Genomic DNA, 27,757 nt, shown 5'->3' with positions numbered 1-27,757 from the left:
CATTCAGAAGAATATTTTAAAGATTTCCTATTTTTATGTGCTTGCTGTCTGCAGTTATTTGGTTTCAATAGTAATTTGAGAGCGTCTCAAATATAGCCAATAAATCTACCTTATATGTGATTCTTCAAAGACCTGAAAGATTTGTATTCTAAGATAAGTTCTTAGAAAAAAAACAACAGCAACTAATTTTGGAAGTTATTATGTACTGCCAACTTGCCAGTTTTACATGAATTTTATTTGTATTTTTACTTTCCCCTAATGACAGAACTAATAAAGAACAGAATAGGACATGTATGCAGGGCTGTTTGATTCTTAATTCAATTCAACCTCTACACAGGATCACTTCTTGATTTTGAGTATTGATGTGTGATTTCTCAGTGTCTGCTTATTAAAATACATTCTGTTAAGTTACTCTGAAATGTCTCACAGCATAAGGGAAACTATACCATGTAAGACATCGCCATTTACAAAATCATCAGAACAATAGTAATCAAAACAACTGAGTTTGAGCTATCCCTGAAATGTGAAACAGAGGGCTGTGGATTTTGATTCCTCCTAGGGAGATTACCACCAGATGCTCTAGGCTCCCCCTGCTGGACAAATTTCAGAAAACCACACCCCTGGGGTATCTTGAGCCCTCATGAACACAACCATCATTAGAAAGAGGCACGCGGGGCTGGGGGTTTAGCTCAGTGGCAAAAGCGCCTGCCTGGCATGCGCAAGGTCGTGAGTTCGGTTCCCGGTACCGGAGAACAAACCAAAAAAAAAAAAAAAAAGGAGGCATGCACAGTGACCTTACACCAAGGAACTCTACATCATATGTCAGATACTTCTTCTCACTGAACTAACCACTTCTTTATCATGGTCAGTAACCTCTTACCTCATATCCATGTTCTGTTTTAGGAACAGTAATTTTCGAAACGGTAAAGTGAGGGCTTGCTGTGCGAGGGCGTTTATCCACATGGACTAATCTTTCAGTTGTTAGATCTGTAGTTTTCTTGATCTGCGTTAAAATGAAACCCAATGATAGTGCATTCACCAAATAACTACAGCGGTTGAGGTTGCATTTCCATGAAGAGGGTGAAGAGCCTGCAGGTCCACACTCACCTGTGATGATATGTGCATTCCCACTTGATCAGTAGTTTTGATATGAGTCTCAGAAGGAGCCTGAATCACCACAGGCTTGACTGCTTTAGGGACAACGTGGGGTTCAGAGGCTGGACGCTGGGGATGCTCAGGTACCTTTGTGGTGGAAATGTGTTCCTTATATCCATACTCCAAAGTGGTCTGCTGAGCATAAGAGTCTTCCAGGTGCCCGGGCTCTCGGGGCTCTCTCACCCGGGCCTGATCTACCGCAGCAACCACTGTTGCTACAGCCTCAGCTTTTTTCCCAACGCCCACCTGGAGACAAAGTTTCCAGAATTAATATACAGAAATGTCAGAGTCAGGCTGGGACATCTCCTCCCAGGGACATCCTCCTGGGACATCTCCTAGACATTCAGAACAGACAAATGCCTGAAAGGATGATGAATAGATGGCATCTATGTTCTATAGCAATGTTAATGTGTCAGAAATGTAACTCAGAAGCGTGCCTAGGAATTTAACATTTCATTGATGATCATATTGAACAGACATCTGTTGAGATATACGCTATCTGCTTCATTATAGATGTTAGATCACACATGTACAACATGGAACAACACAATATGTACATAAAATCCTAAGGAGATTTGGGAGTTTCCTAATACCTTATATAGTCAGTCAGTTAGCAATAGAGAAATCTGAACTCTGGAGCTGTTTGTCTTCATTAATTATTCTTATTATCTTGTCCATCATTTAGACTGGTGTTGAAGCAGTGATGCCCTGATAAAAGTATACTCAAATGCTGTCATCACCCCATTGAGAAAAATATGTTGCTGCAGAGTTTTAGGGTTGCATGCAAATTGGAGATAAGACCAAGATTAATGAACACGGAATAAGCACGTGATTTTACTTATGATTCACTAGAGGTAAGATTTGTTTAATCTATGAGAAAATCTCTCTCCTAACATGTATGAATGAAAAAATTATGATTAAAATGAAAGTGTTAACATGTCTGCACTCAAGAGAATAACCCTCACACTGAAGTTCAATTTACTTTCATTTTTTTCTGGGAATTAAAGCAAAGAAGGGAATAGATATGCTATTTTCTCATTTCTATAAATCTGGTTGACATAAATGGGAACACAACTGATGAAAGAGTTTCTTTCAAGGAAAGCAAACCAGTCAATGTGGGTTGGATATTATCCTGTCCAACATTTGGAGATAGCATACTGCAGAAGATCGCATAGCCATATCCATTCAGTGCACTTTAATAGTTTATTAATATTCAGTTTCCTGTGCTGTGGCAGCAAATAGCATCTAGGGATGATTCTGAAATGTGTTTCAAGTATGCTACCTGAATATGTCTAAAAATTATCACCTGCACCATTTAAGATATAAATGAGGCCTCTTAAAAGCTAGAATTGGTCTATTAGTGACTGTGGCCTTCACTCAGGACTGTATTTCCAGGAAGCCAAAAGTAATCTAATCTGCCTTGAAGGATTGCAAATACCAACTTCATTTCATACTGCATTTTAGAAGAATCTAAAATATGCATAAGGCTTAGGTAAGTTAAATTTGTTCATTTGTTTGCTTCTTTGTTCTAAACTATATAAACAACTAGTTTGACTCTAATGTTACTGATGTTTTAAAATTTGACTCTAATTGACTCTAATTTTACTGATGTTTTAAAATTTTTATCTTTGACAGATAAATACAGTGAATATTTAAATTTTTTTTAAAACGGGGTTATAGTAAAAGACATATTGCCAGTAATTGTGGGATAAGTGTTTTCACAGTGAGGGGGAGTGTTTTGAGTGCTGGAAATGTGTTTTTTACTGTAATAAATTGTTTTAATTTAAATATTCACCATATATTTGATCATACCTCCTAAATACGTGCATGTGTTACTCTGCTTGCACACAGATCACATTTGCACTGTGCTTCATTTGCACTGTTCACCTAGCCTAAGATACATGGTAATCAGTACGTTTTGGTTTTACTTACTTTAACAACAAGAAAATGCAGATTCAAAGAAATTATCATTTGACTAAAAATTTGACAACTGAAATTATATATATTAATAGAAAACTTATACTAAAAAATCTTAATTATAGTAGGAAACATTCATGTACTTTTTTTCGTGAAATAATGTGTAGCAGATCCATATGGATTTGACTGGTGGACAACTGCAAATGAATACTCTCATAGCTGCTTTTATTTCTTAATAGATTCAAATATCCTTAATATCTTTGGAACCCAGATAAACAGGGAGACAAATTAGATTAGCAGACCCTGGTTCACACCAGTTAAATGTTGAGAATTAATTGAGGAGACACAAAGAAAAGTATTATTTAATCTGGCCTTTCTCAACCAGAAATGCTAACTGTTCTACCGGAGGACTGAATCTCATCATCTGTAATGTTTTGTTGATGAGTAAAGCAATTAAACAGAACACTAGGAGCACACTGACTCATGACGGATGGAGAATTATGAGAGCTGATGATGAAATGGGATGAAACGATGTTTTTCACCTCCACAGCATGCGTTTTCATCTCCTCTTGAAAAAGATGTATTTGTTCTTGCTTAAGAGCAAATCCTTCTCTAATCCTTGGCAGTGTAACTGCTTCAGTAGATTTTGCAGCGTTAACTGTTAACTTAGATATGGACATTTTCTCAGCTTCCATCCTTAGCTAATATTTAACAACAAAAATAAAGTAGTGAATTTCTCTGTGCCTCAAGACTGAAACAACAATTAATCACTAGATGTATATTGCATGATAAAATTTCTGTTATCTATGAGGTTTCTGAAAGGTTGATATGCTATTCAGTATCAGACCTGGATAAGTTTCAAGTTTATCTTAAATCATGTGTTAGAAAAAAATAAATCAAAGATACCAAGATAGAAGATGACACTGAAGGAGGTAAATACAGGACACAGGCTATGTTAATGAAACCAACGAACTAATTGCCTACTTTCAAATACTGTTTGAGCACTAAGAATAAACTTAGGTAAATAGCTCAGGTGGAGCAAATTATAGTTATGGGCAGTAGCTTAATTCATGGAAATTTCACAGCGACAAATAGATGCAGTAAGCTTTTCATGGCTTATGTGTAATTGTTATGGTTGGATATTTCCTTCTCTAGATTTTAATATTGCATGTTGTTTTGCTTTAGCTACAGCAGGCACTATAATTTTCTCAGTTTCTTTTATCATCTGACACTTACAGGAGAAAATAGATAAAGTTTCACATGAAGAAAATGATGGGTAATTTACTGAAATAAATTCGTACTTTATAATGTAATAGACTGAATTTATGACTTCTTAAAACACACATCTTGACAGCAAGTAAGATTCATTACTTATACAACATTTTTTAAATGTTCATGGAGTCTCTTAGAATTAGCCTGCATGCAATTTCAATCATGAAATTCTGGAGGATTTCTAGATGTTATTAACAAAAAGTTTAAAATAATAGTAAAAAGATAAGTGGGGAAAGGAATATGTAGTAATATTAACAATAAATACTTTGATTTTTTAGTCTCTAAATGCTTAATTATCTACAAAATCAACTTGATTAATCATGTCTCATACATAAAAACAGATTTGGTATTAATATATTATAATAGGAGTTTTGCATCAATATTGGTATTAATATATTATCGTAGAGGATTTCACACTTGCAATACCAATAATCACCTTTTCATGAGTAACTTGGCTTTGTTCTTGTCTAGCAGCCATTGTTTCTCTAGTTCTGAGAACTGTTTCTTGTTCTTTGGCTTTAGCAGTAGCAACTGCTATTGTAGACAAGGCAGTTTTCTTGGCTTCTTTTCTCATCTGATTATTACAGTAAAATCAAGGTTTAATTTGTACGGGGCTTCTGACACACATGATAGAACCCTTCCCCCCTCTTCATGGGGATGTGAGAGAAAGTTACTCAGGGTTAAGTACACTGGAGAAATTAATTTTCACTTGGCAGTGTTCGCACATAATGATTGAGAATCACAATATTTAGAAATGTTAGCTATCAAAAAATCTCTAGATGCTTCCCTACATTGCTTTTAGAAAGCTAAACATCCTAACCTTCATGCAAAAAATAATGGGAAATAAGATGAATTATAAATATTATAGGTGGGTGAAAGAAAAATGTGCAGAAAACAATGGTAATCAGTCACATTTTACCTTTTGTGTTTAGTTACAGATTTAAAAGGGCAAATATTGATTAATAATTCATAGAAGTTAATGGTTTACTAGAAATTAGTTTAAAGATGAAATTTTCACATTTTAAATATTTGTATTCACCTTTTCCTCAGTTATTTGGACTTGTTCCTTTTTGGTAGTGATGCCTTCTCTACTTCTTGATACTAAATCTTGCTCTTTGACTTTGGGCGTGGCAACTATGACTTTAGGTACCACTGTTTTCCTAGTTTCCTTCATTATCTGATCATATGGTTAAAAAAAAGTGAAAAATAGTCATTAAAATTCATGAACCTCTAAAAAAGAAGACAACCTAGAAAAGGAGGAAAATTTCTTCTTATTCAAGGACATTTTAATTACACATAAATATATCTTTTGAATTGCTTTGATCATTCACATAGATTCACTGATAAAAGCATGAAAATAATGAGGCTAATTCAGAAGAAAAAGTGTGATTAGCAGTGAAAGACTAATAGTGCTAGTTCTTTTTCACATTATTCTTATCATCTATGGGAAATTCCAGTAGAGCCATAAATAGTGCATAGCTCTGCTTATCATCAATGGACTTGTCTACTGGAGTCTACTTCAACAGGAAGATACTAAAGTGGCTTAAAATATCACATTAGTAACAACGCAGAGAAAGCCTGAATGTTAAGAATAAGAGGTGATGGGGAAGGTCAGGTGGTGATACAAGCTCAAGATGGGCTAGTTTTCTGAGTGATGAGAAGAGGAAGAGGTGAAGAAGCGGTGATGGACACTCATGATGAAAATGAAGGTGGCTTGCAAGTGAAATGAGGCGAGCATGAGGTCGCATCAGCAGGAAGCCGTCACCTGTCCATGAGTGAGGTGCGTTTGATCTTGAATGGCAATTTCTTCTTGCGCTCCCAGGACTGTTTCTACATTTGTGGACTTTGCAGTGGCAACTACCACAATGGATGCAGCAGTTTTCTCAGTTTCCTGCCTTATCTGGTTTTTAAAGTAAAATCAAGATTTGAGTTTCAAAAGGCAGATGCAAAAAAATGGCAAGATGGCTTTCCCACGTTAAAAAAAAAATTACAGAAGGCTTAGTGCTGAGGGAGAAAATATAACATTCCCTTTCTAGGGACTTACACTTGTGCTTGTGACGGTTTTTTGTGTTCTTGAGGAATGGGCTTCTTTTCTGCCCACCTGTCCCTCAGTAAACTGTTCTAGGACTAAAAAGATTTCCATCTCTGAGACATGTTTTTTTTTTTTTTTTTTTTTGGTTTTTCTCCGGTACCGGGAACCGAACTCACGACCTTGGGCTTGCCAGGCAGGCGCTTTTACCGCCGAGCTAAATCCCCAGCCCCTCTGAGACATGTTGACATGACAGGGAATCCACAGAATGGCCGCTAACGAATGGCTGGAAAACACCTGGCCGAGGGAGCTTGCTATGCATACGTGTGGAGGTAAAAATGGGGATTTATTTCTGTGCCCTTGATTATGGCTGGTGAGGTCCTTCCTTTATTCAAAGTCTTTCATTCAGAACTAGGAAATTTCGCAGGTGAGGAAAATTGAGCCAGCTGCCTCTGGCTAGATTTTAAAGATAGTGTTCGAGGCTGGACCTATTTTGTTAATGTTTTATTTTGTTTTTGAAAGGAACTCTAGGATCAACCAAGAGCTTGAGGTCAACAGAGGTGAGTGCAAGCACCCCCCACCAAAAAAAAAAAAACAAGAAAGAATTTGGAATAGATGCCTTTCTGCTGATACGTTAAGGCTTGACTTTGCCCCTGGAGCGAAGTGGGTTTTCATGTTGAAATTGTCTTTACATGGCTCTATGGAACAAAAAAAGTCAATTGTCTCTCTCTGTGCTTTTTGTGCAGGAATAAAGCGCACATTCTTGAAGAGGCACTGGTGTTCTGTAATGTCTGGCATTTCTTCACTCGCCCTTTCTATTTAGTTGGAGTATTTATGGCTAAGGTGTGTGTGTGTGTGTGTGTGTGTGTGTATGTGTTTGTGTGTCTGTGTGTTTGTGTGTGTGTACACACACATGCACACATGAATATATGCATACATCTCATAGCTGTGTAAAGGAAGTATATTAAATCTAAGTGACTAAAAGCTCAGATTATGTATAAAACAAACTGGACAGAGGTGACACCTTCCTACTACCTATGTATGTTCTGGACAATTCACAGATGTGCCCCTAAATTCTTCCAGTAGACAATCTCCCCAAAACTAATCCACTGAGTGGAAAACAGTGCACTAAGAATGAAATTCCCATCACAAAGAGTTTCAATACTAGACATAGAAAAGCAGCAGAAGAAAATACATGACAAAAACTCCATTTTGAAGTATTGGTTATAAGGTACAAGCAGCTGGCTGGAACCTGATATTTGTCAACAATCTAGAAGTTAGTTACAAAATTGGACTTACTGTTTCTTGAGCTATTTGCTTTTGTTCTTGTTTTGCAGTAATTTCCCCAGTAATTCTAGTTTCTTGTTCCTTGGCTTTAGTTGCAGAAATTACTACTTTTGGTACAAATGCTTTTTCAGTTTCCTTTCTTATCTGCAATTAATGATAAAAATAATATCTTAGTACTCCCTGATCTCTCATAGAAGTAACATAGTGCTTATGAAATACACCAAAAAGGAATATGAAAAGTAAAATCCTCTTTCTGAGACTATCACTAAATAACTAATCTCATGTTCATTAGTATGACAATGCACTTTCTCTGCCTAAACCGTAAATTAGGCTGTTGTAGAGAAAAAATTTGAATTCGGCACTACTATTTTTCAACAGGATATTTACAAGTTTCTTTAAGAAGAATTCCAACTTTTATAAAAGGATAAATGCCAACATAATGCTGTGATCATTCTGTAATCTCAAAGTAATCTTAGAGAATGGATCATTGGAATGGGAGGCCAAAGAAGTAACTGTGCCTGATCCATTTATTTTACCCAGAAGGAAGCAAGCATAGATAATTTACAATCTGCACTTCCACAATAGTTTCCAAATTTTTCTAAATACTGTGATGGTTTGGAGCATTAAGATTTCTCTATCTCTTTCCAAATGGCTGCAACCACGGGTCTCTCTCTTTTCGCCTTTTCTGGATATGTGGCTTCCTAAGGCCATGCTGTTGATCTCATCTCCAATCCACGTGTAAATGTCCTCCTAAGGGGTTGGCAAGCAGCAGCTAAGTACTTACACTAATGTGTGTTCACTGTTCTCTCTCACTCTTCCCCTACCCCTCTCTGCTTTCATTTCTCCTCCTGGTTTTACTTCCCGCTCAATATTAGCTATGACCCATGTAGGTGATAATAAAAAATATAGGTGAGACCCCATTTCTCTTCATACAGAAATCCCCCTCATCCACAGCCATTCAGTGACCCTGAGGGACTCTGGTGTCCCGTATGTAGGAATACACACACGAAAGAGCTTTTTATTTACATGATAACATGTGCCCCACAAATGACACCCTTCATAGTAACAGTTATCATGTGTGTCGACACATGTACCAGCCCCAGTGAATCTCAAATCAACAGCCACTGTTACCTGTTCGTGAGTTACGTGCATCTGCTCTTGCTTCGTTGTAATTACTTCTCTGGTTCTTATTTCTTGTTCCTTGGTTTTATCGGCGGCCACTGCTATCTTAGTTACGGCAGTTTTCTCCGCCTCCTTTCTTACCTGATTTTCACACAGGAAAGGAAGGAAACACTTTAACCCATTTTGTATAAGAAGTTACAGTCATACATCAGGATTAAAGCATAAATGTCACACAAGAGAGGATAAGGAGGAAGGCCAGGGTGATTTCAAACTATAATAAAATCTTTTCAGATACAAAGTGGGAAATTATCCTGGATTTATAACACTTTTCAGCCATAAATCAAATGTCACTTTTGTTTTGAGGAATATAAAAGCAAAGGTCCTCCGGGGAAGCTTAGAGAAATTGAATGTCTGCCCTGAAATAGTGGTTTCCATGCTTGGCTCACAGAGTAACTGAGCTTTGGATTTGACTGGTCTCTGTCTTAGCTCACTCCTTAAGGCCGGCACTTTGCCTGCTTTAACCATGAGACCTTGATACCCTGAATACCACCATTAGATTTCACTTGCCTCACACAGCCCCAGTATTCCCTCTGGCCTGCTGTGACCTTGTGATATTAAGAGTTTAAACTCCTTTGGAATCTCAGGTGATGTTAGTCTCGAAAGTTCTAAAGCCCGGGTTATGGAGGGCTCCGTGTGGCCGTCAGAATGAGGCGACACTGGTTGGCTTGGGACTCGGGCTCCAGGTAGCGGGTGGTGTCAGAGTGAACATGTGCCAGACGCGCTGGCTCCAGGTGTGCCTACCTGCTCCTGAGCAGGTTGGACGCGCACAGCAGTCGTGGTGGTTGTCCTCTGAGCAGTCTGCTCTACAGCGCTGATAACTGGTTCTCTCACTCTGGCCATATCAACAGCAGCAACAACAGTTGCAACAGCTGCACTCTTGTCTGCCTCCTGCTTCACCTGGATTGGAAAAAACAAATGCAATACTTTTTACGATGGTGTGCTTCATAGACAATGTAAGCACTCAATGGAAACTGAGCTACCCAGAATAAAATAGACATAAGCACCTATTGCCCCCAAGAGATACCGGGTCTATATTATTTAAAACCATGTTTTAAGAAAACTTCACAGATTACAACCTTTGTCCCAATTAAAGATGCTTTACAAAGCTTGACAACCAAATTTGATCTTCAGTTTCTGATACTTTTTTTTTTATGTTCCTATGCACTTTCCCTCCGACCTAGAAATGAGGTCAGAGAAGCCAGAAGGTGGAATACGGAAACATGAAACAGTCATGGGAGTACCTCCTTAGCACCAGTGGTGACAGCTCCTGCCGCGAAGGAGGCGCTGGCTGACACGCTGGCGGCAGCTCCCGCGGCCCCACTGATGGTGACTTGCTCCTGGACACCGTATCTCCCTTCCCACCGCTCTTCTCTCCTGATCTGAGTAGAGCTGGTCACTGTCGTCTCCCTCATCTCAGCCTCGGTTGAGGAGGCCACATAGCCCTCTTGCTTCCAAGGGGGAGGCACTTCAGGGCCTGTGGCCATGGCAGGTGTCTGCGTCTTACGAACGAGTAAGGGTGACTTAACAGATCTGATGGGGGATGTGGAGATCCTCCCTGCTGGAGATACAGACCTGAAAAGCAAAGCCAGAGGTTAGAGCACCAAGGCGAGGAACTCTGGAATGAGTAGTCAGATTCAGACAATAGGGTGAAAATTGGAAAGTGCTGTAAGGCTAAGTTTTACCTATTTAGAGGGTAAACCATGTAAGAAAGTAATTTGTTTTAAAATCTCCATAAGCCTTATTCTTATCTGCTGTAGTCTAGTAAGGGAATCAGAATAATTCTCTGTAAGCGGAAGATCTTTGTGCCATCTCACTTTCCTCACATTAAAAAAGAGAAAAGAAAAAAAAAAGCAGGAATCAAAACTGAGGAAGATGATTTCTTAATACACAGCTAAAAGAAGGACATCACAACTCAAGTAATCACCTCTGCTTTTCTCTATTCCCAGTTCTGGCTGGAGGTGGGCAGATGCAAGGGGGTGTTAGACAAAGAAATGTTTCTATAATCAAAACACGTTTGCCTCTGTAGGCTAAACAAGGTAAGCATTTTTTTCTCCTTTCCTACAAGATTCCTGCAAGACTCTCCAGAGCCTTTGTAACAGAAAATGCCCCATAGCCAGTCTGTTAGTTACCCAAGTAACAGTTCCTGTTACAGTTGCTGTTACCGCTGTCTCCTAGAAACAGCCGGTCCCTCTGATGCAGAGCTGGTCACTGTGATGCGTATTGGAAGAACCAGTCAAAGACAGCCAAGTACCCTGCTTCTTGCTTGCAACCCCGTAAAAACCTCCCTCCTTGGACCTTCGAGGCCTGATGTTCTGGGAATGATCCCGATCAGTGTCTGTCGACAAAATAAATCTGCCTCCAAATCCCGGGTGTCCTTTCTGTGTTCCTGCTTGCCATTGCAATTTCTCTGAGTATGTCTTGTGAATTTCCAGGCTAGCAGAAAGTTGTCTTGCTGAGATTTTTGCAGTACCCTTTTGGGCAAAGACTGTGCAATGCAGTTTGGAAACTGCTTATTTATTTATTTAAAATTATTTTTTGAGACAGGGTCTCACTATGTAGTTCAGACTAGCCTTGAACTAGCCACAATCCTCCTGCTTCAGCCTCCCGAGTGCTGGGATTACAGGCGTGCATCACCATGCCCAGAAACTATTATTTTAGTCAAAGTGTTTGTGAGCTACTCCTTTTAATTTTTCCATATTTATTTATATTTACCCTCATATCATGCTAAAAATTTCCTTAAAATAACCTTAAATTATGATGCAAATTAGCTAATTTGAAGCTTAATGTTTTGTGCTTTTTTATTATTGAACTGATAAATTCTAGCTTCTTACAGGACAGTTTTTATCTTTTTTTAGGTGTCTGAAAGGTTAAAATGGCATCAACTGAAGTGTATGGCACTGATTGCTCAAAAAAGATAATTTCTGATCAATAGGAATAATTTTGGGAACTGGTCAACTACTGTATTTTAAGATAAACTTTTCCAAAACTAATTTTTAACCAATAAGGTTTATTACATTTCCCCCCTCTAGGTGGCAGTACTCACTCATTATTGCATTTTGTTAAGTCAACATATAGAAAAACACTTATAAATGTATTCTGGCACTATACAGGATATTTGGTTTCTACTGAACATAAATGAAACAATTATCCTAATTAACCTCAAAGTATGGTTGATATTTGTTCTAAATTACAAAGTAACTTAACAGTACATTACAACTAACCAGTTTCATAAAGAAAGGTTTAATCATTTTCTTTGAAGGTTTTTTTAGGGGGGGGGTGTGAAAATCAATTTGCATTTTATAAATGAAGTTATAATCAAAGAGCAGATCTAAGGGACATGCTTCTATTCTGAAAATGATTGCATTGGAAATGTAACAAAGACCAGGTAGGAATAATAGAAGGTCTCTGCCAACTGAAGAAAAGTAGAGAGACAGGCAATTCTGAATTTCAACTCTCACCGTGTTCTTACTGTTCCTACTAAAGTGGGTCTAATTCAAAAAGAGTTCAAGACATGATTAGCATGACAGGCGTGATTAGCAGCAGGCCGCAGGTAAGCCCGTAACTGTGAAAATCAATGTAATTTGAGTCATTATAGGAAAGTGCTTATTTCTCCACTTAACAATAAAAAATAATCACCCGGTTGCAGCTAGAAACAATGTACCTTATCCAGTGAAATATGTTTGCTCTACTTTGCAACAAAAATCAAGATTAAACCATAAGATATTTAGGGAGTAGTTTATCTTGGATAACCATTATTTTCTATATAAATCAGCATTTTTATTTTCTAATTATTTTAAAGCAAATTTGGGGGACAAGGTAATTGGAGTGGTTACTCTCAGAATACTAAGATAGTCAAAACCCTACATGGGACCACAGAAGTGCTAATATTCGAAATGGCCCTTAGGCTTGAATTTAAAATATACTAAGCTTGTTGTCCACCACACCCCGCCCCCCAGAAATCCAGTCTGGCCTTTGCTATGATTTCATGGTATGCAAACTTAGAGGCAGCTGAGATTGAACACCTTTTTTTATGTGCTTGCTAGCTATGTTTTTAAAACTCAGTTTTTCAGAGTTTCATATTAGTATTTTCCAATATCTTTAATTTTTTTTAAGTGGGTAAATCAATAAAGATTGGAAAGTAGCATTTTTTTCCATGCTAACAGATATTTATATTGCCTCTTGTTTGTATCTTTTCCCACTTTTTCCCTATTTGTGTCAAATGTTTTTTCCTTTGAAAATTTATTTGTGAAACTCTTTAGTGCATTTGGTGTATTAGTGCTTTGTCACTGGTGCTGTTCATATTCTCTACAGATTTGCTTGTGTTTTGCCTCCTTCTGAGATCCCACCCAGCACCAACATGTACAGTTGTGTGGGTTATGGACTGTTTCTAGGCTGCTATTGTTCCTGCCACAGCCATCATATGTTTGTTTATTTGTTTGTTTTTGAGACAAGATCTGGCTATGTAGTTTAGGCTGGCTTTGAACTCGCTTATGTAGCCCAGGCTGGCCTTGAACTCATGGTGATCCTCCTGCCTCAGCGTCCTGAGAGCTGGAATTACAGGCATGCACCACCATGCCTGGCTGCCATCATATGCTTACGATGATATCTTTTTCGGCAGTGGCCATGAAGTTTCTTGTGGGAAAGGCATCTTTACATGTTTTTCCACAAATGAATCGTTTGCTCCAGCAATGACTTTGCTTTTCCCACTTTTATTTTTATGTTATCGAATCTACAAATCCATTTTTAAAGGTTCTCCCCTATAAATATTCTCTTAAATTTTCTTCCCTCTCCCTTTGGCTTTTAGTTCTTGAATTAACTCTTTAATCCAGCTGGGATTTATTTTGTAAATGACATGAGATAAAAGGTTTATGCTTGTCTCTGTCCAGGTGGCTATCTAATTTGGCCAGTATACCTTATTACATAAAATAGCCTCCTTTTCCTTTTGAATTAAAAAGTTATTTTGATTAAAAATGAATTCCCTACCTACTTGTTTTTCTGGACTCTATGTTCTGTTTTACCTACAACTCTTTTTCTGTTCATTTATTTATTTATTTATTTATTTTTTCAGTACTTAGATTGAGTCCAGGGCTTCATCTAGGAAAGTGTTCTACCACTGAGCTAAGTTCCCCAGCCCATCATCTTGTTTGGATGACAAGAACTTCACAGTCAATTTGAGTATTTTTCAGGTCAGCTATCTCATTATTTTGCTTCTAATTTTTTTTGTTGGCAGGGAGACTTTGTTTACTTAATTCCATTTAAATCAATCAAGAAATACTTTTGTTTGTGCAAATGTTCATTTTCAGTTCCTCATATTAAAAGCCTCATCATGGTAGACGAGATCCCAACATTTGAGACCTGCATGGGTAATTTAGGCTTGATTATATAATTTCTGAGCCCTGATGAAACAAGCTCACTTTCTAAACTATCTGCATATTAACTAAGCATAGAAATCCATTTTATTTATAGGGAGGACATTTTCAGTCATTTGTTGATTGACTTCCTTTGGCACATGCTATATTTTTGATCACATGGAACTTGATTTCAAAATGCCTAAGCAGCCAATCTCTTTTCGAGCAGCTCACCTGACAGGAGACGGGGTCGGGGCCCGCACGTGTCTGACCGGGGAAGGGGAGTGTCTTATCGGGGACGGGGACTGCTGTCGAGCCAGCTGTGCTTTAGCAGCGATGGACGGTGGTGTCGGAGACCTGGACTTTGGCTTTGGGGGGATCCTGGGAGGCGTTTTGTGAGGCAGCTGCTGCCCAGTGGCACCATCTATGACCATTTCAACTGTTGCAATTGATCTGGCATCAAAGTGGGCTTCAATTTTCTGCAATAAAATAAAAATAAAACAAAGCCCATGTTGAGATGTTGAAAAAGAATAGCTGGGGAAACAATCCTTAGGGCTGGAAAACGGTGGTGTAGAAAAATACCTTTTCAATTCTGGTTTGTCTTGTTTCCGAAATCTGAGCAGTCGAAACAATTGTCTTTGTCTTTTTTGCGGGGACTACTTCTTCACCTGCAGAAAGGGGAGATGACTATTTTAGGAGGAGGAACATGATCTATTCTAAAAGAGACTCTCTCAGCTCTGACTCCAAAGTTAGTACAATTTCCTTGGTATCTCAATGGGGAAAAATGCAGAAGGTTTTGGATTTTACATGAATATAAATTAGATTTGAAAATAGAAAGTGTTCATTATTAGATTCAAGTTTACTTGGATCATTTCTTTAAAAATCCATTATTTGTCAATGATTTGTAAATATACATAGTTTACTTCAAACACTTTCCAGTTTTTTTATAATGGGGTTACTAACTACAGATTGCATTACTATGAGCTCCTGCCTAGAATCTCAGACATTCTTCTTTGGGGGAAGTTGAAAAGGCAGCTTTGATGTCAGCTCACAGTATTCCTGGGGGTGATGGGAGGCAGGGGACCCCCTGTGCTCCCCGACCCTGGTCCCGGATCAGGCCTCCCTTCTTTTCCCAGTTGCTCGGCCTCCAGCTCATACCTTGAACCAGCAATTCGGCAGTCGAAGTAGCTCTTCCCACGCTATTGGTAGCATTTACTGAATAGGTTCCAGAATCTTCAGGGTATGCTTCAGCAATTAGTAAGCTGTAGAGGTCGCCTTCTTGTGAAATTTGAAAATCAAGGGAGCTTTGGATTTCAGCTCCGTCCCGATAGAACTTCACCACAGGTGTAGGGATCCCAGTCACTCTCACTTGGAGTCTCACTTGGCTCCCTTGTCTCACAGTCATGCTCTGCAGTCGTTGAGTAAAGTTGGGTGGTGCTGTTTCCGCTGCAGAGCGGAAGAGAAGAAAGTCAGGCCCAGCGTCCAGGATCTGACCCACAGGGTATTTTTAAACAATCACAGCTCCAAGTCCCAAACAGGCAATGACTTGCCAAACCAGCATCCTTGACTGTCCTTGAACCCAGAAGAGGACAGCAAGAAGGGAGCCAGGAGAGAGTGGAAAAGTCTCTTATGATGTAATTTTTATTTTACTCACTGTGTTTTGCTTAGTGGTTGTAGACTACCACATTTCCTTTTTTAAACAAGGAGCCTCGATCTTGTTATTTCTAAGGGATCCTCCTGGCACTTCCCAGCCTCACACCTTGCACATTAATGTTTTTGAACAATTTTGCAAACTTGGATAAGTTGTGTTGGTGGAATGGGTACACCTGTGACTTACAGAATCATTAAATTCTAATTTAATTTTAAAAACCTAAATCTTCTCCAACTTGATCGTACTCAAATAAGCCAAATATTTACTTCTATTTAAAACGTTAATCCCAATAATAACATAATTTCATGTTCATCATGCTATAGAAAGAGGTTTTTAAAGTGATATTAATAGAAATTTTTAATAAGATAAATATGAAGGGAGAACAGGATTAATTTTGTTGTAGTCTTGAGTAATAAGTAGTAACAGATGCTGCTAACCCTGTGGCTGGTCCATTTTTGAATTTTCTGGGTACATGCTAAAGTCCACACTTAGTAGTTTCTGGTGTGCTTTTCGTTTAGGTCAGTTATGGTCCCGTAAATGGGCATGGCTGAAGGCACGGCTTACTGGATAATCGTATATAACATTATGCACTTCATGCAAGATATTATTATGTTCGGGATATCAGCGTCTCAGCAGGCAGTAAAGGATAGAGGAAAAACAAGAAGCGCTGAGATTGGTGATAGCATTTCTGGGGAGATGCTGTCAGACATTGAAACAATAAGCATTTGCCTTTTCCTGAGTACATTCACTGCGTACTCTAGCAGATGTTTCTTAAGTGACTAGTCTGCGGACCACCTGCATTAGAATTACTTAGATGCTTGTCAAAGTGGGAATTCCTGGCATATCTTGCATTCCTTAGTAGGCCGATGGACAAGGTTCTAAGCCTTTCTATTTGCTGAGAAACGTCACTTTTAATATTTTCTTGACATGTTTTGAGTGTTTAATATGTGCACAGAGACACTGATTCTCAGCTTTTTACTGTATTTTAAAAAGAAAATTAAATTCCACAAGGCAGACACTTTTGTTATAAATTCAGCCTCCCGTGGGCCCTCGTCTACCTCGGGCACCGTGTCTGCTTACGCTCAGAGCTCTCTGCTCCCCTCCCCGGGGGCTGAGCAGCAGAGGACAGGCAAGTCCCCATTAACCCACCTGTCACGAGAAGCTCAGCAGTACTAGTCGCTTGTCCAGATCCATTGGTGGCTCTCAGGGAGTATCGTCCACTGTTGGCTTTAGTCACGGCGGGGATCGTCAGTCTAGCGCGGCCATCGCTAAAGGAGATCTGCACGCCGGGCAGAGTGGAAGTGGAAATCACCTGGCCATCCCGAAACCAGCTCACCTCCGGAACTGGGAAACCTGCGGACCAAACACAGCGCATCTTTATGTGTGACTGGGGACTGCACAGTTGTCCTTGGATTCCCTGCCCGGCCCTACCTAAAAGCTATCCAAAGCGAGTGCCATCTAGCGGTGGAGACGGTTGGGTGACAGAAGTATACGCTTACAGGCCGCTAGGCAGGCCTAGTGGTTCAGGGTGAGGCCAGAAAAGGCTTTCTGAGTTTTCCAGGGTTCCTCAGCCAGCAGTGGCACACTAAGAGCGAGAATCTCCATCTCCTACCCTCCTTCCCTCCTGCCCTCCTGCCCGGGGATCTTTCTGGTGCAATTTAATATACATCATTAAAATCATGAAAGGGACTTATAAAAGTGAAGAGCCAAGGAAACTTTGAAAGAAAAGTCACTGTTGTCTTTAAAACCAAATGAGGAACAGAAGCAACAAAGGGCTCTCACAACTGTGCTTGAGGAGAGCAAGAGGGCTGGCTCCTCCTCTTCCTCTGCGGCCTCAGACGCGTCTTCCTGAGTGCGCCTGCTTTAACAGGTGCCAGCAACAAAATACCATAGCGTGGAGGGGCAGATTCTCATGGAAGTGGCCAGGCCAAAACTAGGCTTCCAGACAACTTGTAGAGTTGGAGTTGCAGTTAGAAAGGACAGATTCTCTTCACCCATTGTAAACAGTGTGGATCCATAGGTTCAAGCTTTGACATGTTTAGCATATTAAAGAATTGAAGAAAAAAATGAAAACAGAGCTTTTGCAAATCGGAAGGAGACCCAGAGTTGGAAGGAGCAGGAGGGGGCAGAAGAGTAAGGGACCAAAAAAACCCCAAGATGCACATGAACCAACTCTCCACGATAACTGTAATCAATGTGTGCTATACACATGTACTAATAGAAAAGCTCAGTGTGTAAGGCAACTGCAGAGAATGGTTTACCTTGCATTTGGCACCTGTAAGCACTGGAGATCTATCTCCTTCAGATGGGAGGTGAAAAGAACTGAGAGAAAGTTCCCTTTGTTCTCCTAACATTAGCTAATCTCTCACTGTGGCTGGGCTAATAGTCCATTAGACCAATTTGTGAGTATTAAAAATTTTCAGTGGTATATTTCTAAGTACTTATTTTAAAATTTTTATTGGTGTAGGTTTGCAGTACCTAGTGGTTACATTCACTGGGGGAGCCCATGCATGTACACAACACACCTTTGTTCTTTTCTCATCCCTTTCCTCTCCTCCCCTCTTCCCCTCTCCCTCCATTCCTTGGTCCCTTTCCCTTTTGCAAAAGATCGATCTCTCTGTTTTCTATTATCTTTTATTTTGCTTTTTATTTATACTTTGGGTTTCTCCTACAAGAGAAATCATGCAACATTTAAGCTTCTGTGTCTAGTTTATTTCATTTAACATGATTTCAAGGTGTATCTATTTTTCTAAAAATGACTCAAGTTCTATAAACTTATTAGCACATGGTTTGAAGGAACCGAGCTATGAAGAAGCTGGGTTTCACTCTTCCACAAGGAGGCAAATTCCTGCTGGTGCCCTGTGTGCTCTGACCAATTAGAAGGGACCGAACATTCCTAGATAACTAAGTTGGAATTTAATAAGAATTCATCAAACAAGAGGAAAACTGAACTGGCCTCTATACAAGAGAAAATGAATGATTGCATGACATTGTGCAGTGTAAAAAAAGTGTTATATAGTTATGAATGAGACTAGTGCATAAAATAGAAGAAAGGAAATAAAAAGGAAATCTTTTTTATATCTTTATTATAAGTCATACAACTAAAACTGAAAGGACAATATACCGTGGAGATGAACTGAGTTAAGGATCTAACAAAATTTTCAATTAATCCATATAATACTACATGAGTGATTATTATACTACAAAAAAGACAGCATTGATTAAATAATTTTGAAATTATTTACAATATAATTCATAGACTCTCATTTCTTCACAGGCTAATAGGTCCCACAAATGCTATATTTTCTGGGATAATCTATAAATTGAATTACAGAAAAGAAAACAGAGGCACAAAAGAAACAGATGAACGTTCTTTTGAATAAAATTCTACAGAAAATGTTTGTTTCTCCTTAATATAAAAACCAGAATGGCATATAATACGTCTTGCTGTCATTTCAAAATGATTAGAAAGTCTTTAATTCACTAAAATGAAAAAATAAAAGAGTAAAACAACCAGGATTGAGCTTATCACTGAAGAGTTTTGCTGTGGAGGAAGGTTGGATGCACTGTTATTTTCCACGTACACAGCTGAAGTTCGGGCGCACAGAGCAGTCATTCCACAGTAACGCCCAGCAGCTCTATAGCTGACCCCTACTAAGGTAGAGTTCTTGGCTGCCTGTCTGGCTGTGCGGCTGAACCCAAATATAGAATGCCCAAATTTGGTTCTACTTAGTTGCTGGATTCCAACAGTGATTTTGATCTAATGCTAATTATTTTTGCTTTGTGGAATTATAAATATGAATAAAATATTTCCAAGTCATTATACTGACAGATGTTGACAGTCGTGTGTGAATTGTGTATCCTTAAAATGACCCTTCTATAGCACTGCACCAACTTATGAGGTGAAAGCATGGTTTAAATTTGGTGTCAAGTCCTATAACACTGTGAACTTTCTGGAGAACAGGCAAAAGAAATAAACAAAAGCAAGAAATTGTGGGCTTACCACTAACGTGAGCCTCAAAGGTTGCGGCACTACCCTCCAGTACCACAACACTTTGTAACGGCTGCGTAAACGTCGGTGCTTGAGTGGTCATCTTTTTAGGCACTCTGAAAAAGAAGAGGAAATAAATGATGTCACAGCCAAGGATCACTCTGGAGCTACTACTTTGTAGACCACATGTTACTCCAAATGGATTGCTCCATGGTCTTTTGTGACCTAGCATGATGGACAGCCCTTTTCTTTGGTGGCCTGGATTTGAACAGATGACCTTTGAATTGACTTGAAGTCTAACACAAGTGCACATTTAAGGAGAAATGGGAAAAAAAAAAAAACTTAGCCACACAGACCAGGAGTGAATCCTAGTGGGCAAAATGGAAATGTCATGTTTAACAGTGCTGAAAATCAGATTGAGGCTGCAGAAGGAATACTAGAATAATAGGGTGGTAAAGAGTAATTAAAGAGACAGGACATGTGACAGATATAAAATGAACGTCTGCATTAACTTCACGTGCAGGAGACAGTTAAATATCCTTTCCCCCCAAAGGTTTCACTCACTGTGTCTCTATTTATAAATTTGATACCGTTTCAGGTATTGTCTGATAGTAAAATAGTCACCAAAACTAAAAATTCAGACTTAGAAATTCCTTTCTTCACTTAAAAAGCTTTGGCAAGCCTTATGAAACATTCAAACTTTCTGTAGACAGCATAGGTGCTTTCTATTTCTTAACACTTCTTCACACTGTCACTGTGCAATTAATGTTCCTACTGCTGCAGTAGATATTCAGAAAAATTTAATTTAAGGGACAGGACAAAATTTATTATAGATTTGAAAGAAAAATGCTGGCTTGAGCTCTTAACATGAAATAATAAGCAAATTCTGAATAATGGGGAGATGGTGGGAAATGTAGGTGAGGTAAAAAGACCTATGCTTTTGTAAAGTAAAATATTCAATATCAAAGACATGAATATGAAATTTGCTATTGAGTCTTTTTTCAAGTGAATAAAATACTTTGTCTATCAGTTTCAGTGATTATGTGAGAAAATTTTCTGAAGCATAAGTAATTATTCAACATGAGTATTCTGACATTCTGAAATAAAAAAGTAATTTTTGAATTGTCAACTAGGCAATTTCTGAATTATCAATTATTTATTATTTTGTATATGATTTTTTGTTTGCTAAAACTTTATGAAACAATGAGATAATGCTGTACCTTATTATTGTAAATTTTTACTTAGAAAAAAAATAATACCAGCATTTTCTGAGACAAAATTCTTATTTGGAAAACTCAGCTAATATCAAAAATTTTTTCATGAAACTTCTGTCAAGATCTTTTGTAGCATATGATCTACAGTATGAACAAATTTTTGTGTTTAACTTTTTCCTGTTTACAACCTAATGATTCTTCTAAAAACATCTGTCTTCGTACCTAGATAATGCATTACTATGTATCTATGTATTAACAGACATTTTTGATTTGTAATCTAATTCCAGGAAGATGGAAAATCAAGGTGTGCTTAGACATTAAAACCTTTAAACATTATTTCTTATCCTTGGTAGCATTAACATTTATCCCATCATAGATTTGGGTTATGAGTTGAAATAAAATGCTTAACGAAATTTGGAATATTTTAGAAAACAACTACATAGCCTTATTCAAAATTTCTAAAATGTTGCAATGAACCAACCTAAATTCGTTCTATCTTCCTTTTGTCCAGGTGCATTTTGATACTTTAGCGCTTGCTTTTCAGAGGGCTTTGTCTAATTAGGGCTGGAGGTATGCATCTAAAATGTCATGCTCCCAAAATAAACTCTCCAGCTCTGACTGACAGCAAGCAAGTGTTGTGTCACTGCCCTGCAACTGATACCTCAGCACTGGATTCCCTTAAAAAGCCATCGGGGTGTAGCTGATACCACATGCATTCTATCAGAGCTATTCTTGGTGTGCCTCACTTTATCACTGAGTACTATAACCTTGAACATTCTCAGCAGACACAAGGAGCCCATAAAAAAAGCAAACATTTTAGACCCAAACTCTCAGAGTCCCAAGTGCACTTAAGCAATTTGAAATATTGAGTGTGCTGATATGTTATAGCACTCAATTTAAAAAAAAAAGCTCACATATTTTAGAACAGAATTTAACAAGTAGATTAAGTAGATTCCAGTAAGAGTCAGCACCGGCAACAAGTAGTTACAGAAACACTTCTACATGGGCACTTAGCACATCCAACTAGCCAATCGGGAACTGGAAGTCAATAAGAAGGGAACTCTGTTATTAAAAAGTAAAAGCTGCTGCTCACCTGATCTCTCAAGAGCGCCTAAAAAGGGTGGGACTAAGCCCAAGGTTGCTTCTGAAACGACGTCCTATGTAGAGTTGGTTTTTCCGACCATCTCCGACATGAAACGGTGAGCCTCTAAACCTTCTATGCAATCCCTACACCCGAGGCGAGGTGGGAATGCACGACTGCTCCAGAGCCAGGGTCTGGCCAGCCCTTATATCCTGCAGATCTGCTGACAGCCCACGGCTTGCCGCAGGCCCTGGCAATTGGCTGTCCGGGGAAAGCATGCCGGGAGAGGACCAATTTGGGAGCATCACACCGCACCTGTTCCTCTGATTGGCAGTGCTAAATTTAGCCCCTCCAAAGAGGCTTTACCAAGGATACGGAACTGTACTTAAAATGCCCACAGTGAGGCTAAGTGCAGAGCGCTTGTCAATGCTAAAAATCTGTCCATGTGGGTCTGCAGTGCAGATGCGCAGGGGCACACAACAGCCCAGATGTAAGGATTCGGCCCTGGGAGTCCGGGCCACTCCTGTTCCCTGCCCCCCAACACCAGCCAAATGGAGCTGTCAATCACGACTACCTCTGAGGAGATTTGCCTCATGCATCATGCTTCCTGCTTCATCTTCTCGGAAGAATCTGAGGTTATAAACACGAGCCTTGGAGAGGCCTTTTATAATCTCCGCATTCTCCAGAACTTGTACTTTGGGAAGAGTTAAACTATTGTTAATGAGTTATGTTTTCAGTCCTGTAAGAATTATTGTCAAAAAACAAAATGTGCCCTCAGGTCAGTTTATAGAGGGCTGAGATTTTACTGTTGTCCAGTATTAATAGTACAAATATGCGTGCATTTCTCCTAAATGAGTAGTCAGGTCTTATGTTTATGTGGTCTATAGGGTTCTTTTTCCGGCACATGGAGCCTGCTCTACTAATCTCAGGAGTTTGCTGCTACTAATGGGAAGTGGTTAAGGGATGATATAGCTGCTATTTTAGGACTGAATTTAATTTCAAGTAAGAGATATTTCAAATAGAAAAGAGTGCACCAAAAGATCTTTGTAATGGCTCATCTGAGAGATCTGTGAAACTCTAGAGGGAGGAATATCCCCTTGTTGACAATGGAAAGTTTTACCAATAAAACAAGAAAATTTAAACTTTAAGTTAAATTTGCATGTAATAAAAATGTTCTCTGTGTGGAATAAGTCGGCCTTGCACTACTTTTCAACTTGTTAAGTATTTTATACATCCTTGTTACCTATATAGTGGTTAATTCATTAACATTTACGAAATTGAATTTACCAGAAACTGATTCAGTGCTGTTGTATCTGCAAGCTATCATCAGGTACTATTTGCTATCTGTATGAGTGGTATCCCCCCCCCATGCACTGCATCTACCATACTGCCGAATCATTACGTTATTCAGAGAACACTAGTTTCATGCTACATGCTTTGAAAATTACTCCCAATGGCAGAATGTCAAGGGTAAACTGCCGGTCATAAGACAAAGTAAGATTAGAAATGTTGCGTGATCTTTCTGTTTTGTTTGTTTGCTTGCTTGCTTTTACAGTCGTGAGGATTGAACCCAAGATTTTTGCTCTAAGCTCCACTTCTGGACCTTTCAATTTTTTTTTTTTTTTTCATTTTGAGACAGGATCTCACTAAGTTGCTACTTTTCCCAAACTGACCTTGAACTTGCAATCCTCCTACCTCAGCCTCCAGAGTGCTGGGATTAAAGAAGTGTACCACCAACCAGACTGTGTATGATCTTTCTGTTTGGGGTTACTTAACAGTTTTAAATAGCTGTCTATTTCAAAGGGACTTGTGTACATTTTTGTGAGCAGATGTGTGTTTAGACCAATTTGACTTAATCATGTGAAGCATGTTAATGTCGTGTTAGGTTTGTTGGAACAAACACCAAACTTCAGCGATTCTTATGGGAAGGAGAGAGGAAATAAGTTAATAGATCCCTGAAGCAGGTATCCTATTCACACTGACCCAACAGTTCAGGGAGCATAGAAAACAGACCATATATTATAAACATGAAGTCACTATTTTTAGACTTTTCTAATCCTTTCAGTATTGTCAAGATCCTTGCCTTTGGGCATTTGCATTTTTATATGACATGCAGAGGTAAGAAAAGGAAGAAGGAAGAAAGGAAAAAGGAAGAGACTACAGAAGGAAGGGACAGCAAATATTAGTATACTGGACTGAAAAGAGGACTTAGCATTGTCATTAGTGAACAGTAATATACATGATAACATGGTAAGCACTAGTTAGAAAGTTAAATACGCCATGGTTGGAATCTAGTCATCTAGTCCCAGTGGAAATGAGATACTACTCAAATTTGGAGAGTTTGCTGATCCAGTGAGATCTCCACTTACTACCCGGTCAGTGGGGAGGAGTCACACAGATAATCCCAAACAGCTGACAATTCACACATAATGCCTACTTCATTTTGGAATGCATGGCGTGATTTTCACTGTAAGCTTTCTTCACAGTGCAGCTCAACAGATATTTAGTAAGCATATGCTCAGTGCTGAACACTGTACCAAACTGTGGATTCTGTCCTTGTTTATTAGCTCAACAAGCATGTAAGGAGTGGGAATTTTATGCTGGCATTGTGCTAGACGATGACCAGACAGACCCAGAAAAGACAGTCACAGTTGTCATGCTCTTGGGATCATGGTCTGTATCAACTCCTAATAACTTCTCACCTACCTGGGGCTGCGATCCAGATTAGGATAAGTGCAGAAGTTAGAAGTGATCTGACTTTGTTTACACTGCCTAGAACTGCTAACCAAAATCAGGACTTGTGGGAGTTCTTTGAAAAATGCATGGAGTTTTTAAGATTAAAGCAAGAGTATTTCCTAAGAGAAAAGGGCAAAATTAATGTCTCATCATTAAATGTGAGTGCCCCTACCAGGTTAAACACCGTTTAGATGCTGGGATCATAACAATGTACAAAAGAAACAAAAATTTCTGCCCTCTAAAAGTTGATATTTTTGTAAGCACCAAAGTGTCTCTTCATGTAACATCTGCAGAGTCTCAAAAAATATTTCAAAGCTGAAATACAGAATCATTGCAGAGCAATTTTTAGAAAAGAAAACAAAACAAAAAAGCAATTCATAAAGTGCACAGGGAAGAAGGTGCTGAGCTGAATAACTCGTGTCCCTCAGTGTCCCTCTGGTTAGAAAGGCAAAGCCACAGGAGCATGGGAGACAGGAATCCACAGCTTAAAACTTAGGAGACTTTTGTCCACCTTCTTTCTATGTCTAGTTATAATTGCTTTAGGATAGAGGTCAAAATAATTGATTTCCAAAACCATTTCCCAGGCTTCTTAATGGTCACTAACATATTCAATGCCACATTGAAAAGACAAAATGGTTATTTGAAGAGTGTATGGTGCTTTTACCAAACTATGAAAAGATCAAAGGGTAGTCTTGAATTGGTCAGTAGTCTTAACTCCTGGGACACAGGGAGTTTTGTTTTAACTCTAACTGGACCTTAGGCAGCTCACTTGAGTCTCTGTCTCAGATCTGTCAGCTGCACATTGGGGATTATAATATTCACTTCAAAGAGCTATCAGGAAGATTCAGCAACAAAGCGAATGTGAGGGTGCTAGGGGCGTAATACTTGGTGGGCATTTTGTTTGTTTGCTGCTGTCAAGCATGACAGAGAGAAAATAATTTCTGTGCTCACAAAATGATTTGATCAACTATTTAACTAGCTGATCGAATACCAAGGAGATTATTTTCTAAGAAATCTTTGAGAAGTCCAAAAGTGAGTGAACTAATAGAAACAGCATGTCCTTCTCTGAGGACCTCAGAAGGTGACATGACATTTATATGTGGATTAGAGCAAAGCCCAATAAGTACTAGAATATTAAGCAAGAAATAAACTGGATTTCTAGAAGCCTAGAGCAGGAAACCATAAACCAGATAAGATCTAACCATCAGCTGATTCTTACTGGAGTTAATATTGCTGTCCAATAGTAAGCTTGCACATGCTCAAGGAAGCAGCAGACTCATTTTATCCAGCAAGCACAGCCAACAGCAACACCTGGGGCTAAGGGCTCCTCCAGGGCCAAAAAAAAGGGGTTTGGAAGCTGAGTAATAAGTTTTGGTCTGAAATATAAAAAGAAATCTGCAAAAATGAAAATAATTGATACTTACCAAATACCTACAAAAACGTACTGATCAACTTCATTCATAAAGGTTATATTTTAGCATGTTTGATATGTTGAAGAGTGGATCCTTCCAAAGTAAGGGAACCCATGTGGGACAAAAATCTAAAACTGACCAAGAAAGCAGATCTATTGTCTAAAAAACAAAAACAAAAACAAAAACAAAAACAAACAAAACAAAAACTTGGAAACATTTAAAGGGATGGTTTGTGTTCATATGGAATTCTGAAGATTGTGTCTTTTCAAGAGATTTGGGACTTTTTATTTACTTGCAGTTAAATTCCCCCTCATCTCCTTACCTAATCATAAGTACAGTTTTTTTGAGCAAGCCCTTACTGTGAAAATGTGGGTGCTACCATATTCTGTGATTGCCTCCATTCGACCCCATGCACTACTCAGCTCTCTGCATCCTACTCTGTGATCCTTTGAACCTCCAGCTTCTGATAAGACTCAGTCAATGGGAAGTACTGGTGGGAGGGTTATTCCCTTGGCTCCCTTCTGCCTGGCTGTAGTTGACCACAGTCTTGTTATACTTGTGGTCATGTTCTCAGGGACTCTTTTTCTACACATACACTGCTTAGTCCCAGAAGTTGCTCCTTTCCCCAGCGTTTCTAGCCAGAGCTCTGTGCTCTTGCTATTGCCAGAGATTTTTACCCTTTAGTTATGCTTTTGAGTTGCACATGCTTCCTGCTCTGACAATAACCTGACTGGCTGGCTTACTTGCATGCCCTTGCATAGACACAACAATAAAAAGATTCTCTCTCTCTCTCTCTCTCTCTCTCTCTCTCTCTCTCTCTCTCTCTCTCTCTCTCTCTCTCTCCCCCTCTCTGCTGGGGATTTAAGATAGGAAAGATACAGATAATGCAAAGCCCTTCACTTGATATTAGCTAGAAAAACAAGAGAGCTATATAAACTGCAGTGAAAGATAATAAGAGCTAAAGTAACTGATAAGAGACACTAAGTCCTCAGGAAAGCAGAGATGCAAGTAAGCCCCAGGGCTGCAGGGAAAGCAGGACAGGGGAGAAGACAGTGGGGGTGGGTGTTTCCATTTCATTCAACAGCAGACTTGAGGCGTTTTATAAAAACATATAAAATATGATGAAAGAGAAATGGAAGTAAAGAATAAGTTTCAGAGAAAGTAGGAATAAAGTAGAAAACCAAAACCACAAAACAATGTAAGTTCACAAGCCAAGAAGGCCCCAGTATTTGCTGGCTTTGAACTTCACATTTGATGGGGAAGTTGAAGGGGAATGGAAGGCATGATTTTCAGTTAAATAGATAGAAGCATGCCAGCTCTTCAGAAGTACATTTTTTCCTAATACTCAAAATTTATCTTAAAAATTTTTAAAAATATATATCATGTGCTGCTTTATAGAGTGGACACTAAAGAGGAATAGGGCAGAAGTCTTCAACAGTGTACGCAGGGCGGATGCAGTGACCTACGTGACACAGCGACATC

At 38.9% G+C, this 27,757-nt stretch overlaps 1 protein-coding gene across 4 annotated transcripts in view; it reads right to left on the bottom strand.

The window, feature by feature from the left end:
• Nucleotides 1–22,346, bottom strand: part of Ttn (titin) — a 271,046-nt gene extending 248,700 nt beyond the window's left edge. The window contains exons 1-15 of one of the 4 annotated variants that reach the window (XM_005373372.1): nt 22,140–22,346; nt 19,845–19,948; nt 16,991–17,194; nt 15,349–15,636; nt 14,773–14,858; nt 14,425–14,669; nt 10,084–10,414; nt 9,584–9,739; nt 8,792–8,923; nt 7,673–7,804; nt 6,110–6,244; nt 5,384–5,521; nt 4,781–4,918; nt 1,108–1,401; nt 881–1,003 (exon numbers count right to left, since the gene is read on the bottom strand). In XM_005373372.1, the coding sequence (XP_005373429.1) occupies nt 881–1,003; nt 1,108–1,401; nt 4,781–4,918; nt 5,384–5,521; nt 6,110–6,244; nt 7,673–7,804; nt 8,792–8,923; nt 9,584–9,739; nt 10,084–10,414; nt 14,425–14,669; nt 14,773–14,858; nt 15,349–15,636; nt 16,991–17,194; nt 19,845–19,935 (2,493 nt within the window). In that variant the 5' untranslated portion in view covers nt 19,936–19,948; nt 22,140–22,346. The remainder of the gene's footprint in view (nt 1–880; nt 1,004–1,107; nt 1,402–4,780; nt 4,919–5,383; nt 5,522–6,109; nt 6,245–7,672; nt 7,805–8,791; nt 8,924–9,583; nt 9,740–10,083; nt 10,415–14,424; nt 14,670–14,772; nt 14,859–15,348; nt 15,637–16,990; nt 17,195–19,844; nt 19,949–22,139) is intronic. The other 3 variants (XM_013512608.1, XM_013512603.1, XM_005373371.2) reach the window with 3 other exon arrangements.
• Between the last annotated feature and the right edge of the window lie 5,411 nt (nt 22,347–27,757).

This window comes from Chinchilla lanigera, unplaced genomic scaffold (assembly GCF_000276665.1).
Source record: "Chinchilla lanigera isolate Chin_1 unplaced genomic scaffold, ChiLan1.0 scaffold00002, whole genome shotgun sequence".
Taxonomy (NCBI): domain Eukaryota; kingdom Metazoa; phylum Chordata; class Mammalia; order Rodentia; family Chinchillidae; genus Chinchilla; species Chinchilla lanigera.
Note: the sequence above shows the minus strand (reverse complement) of the source record. Positions and strands in the feature narration are given on the sequence as shown.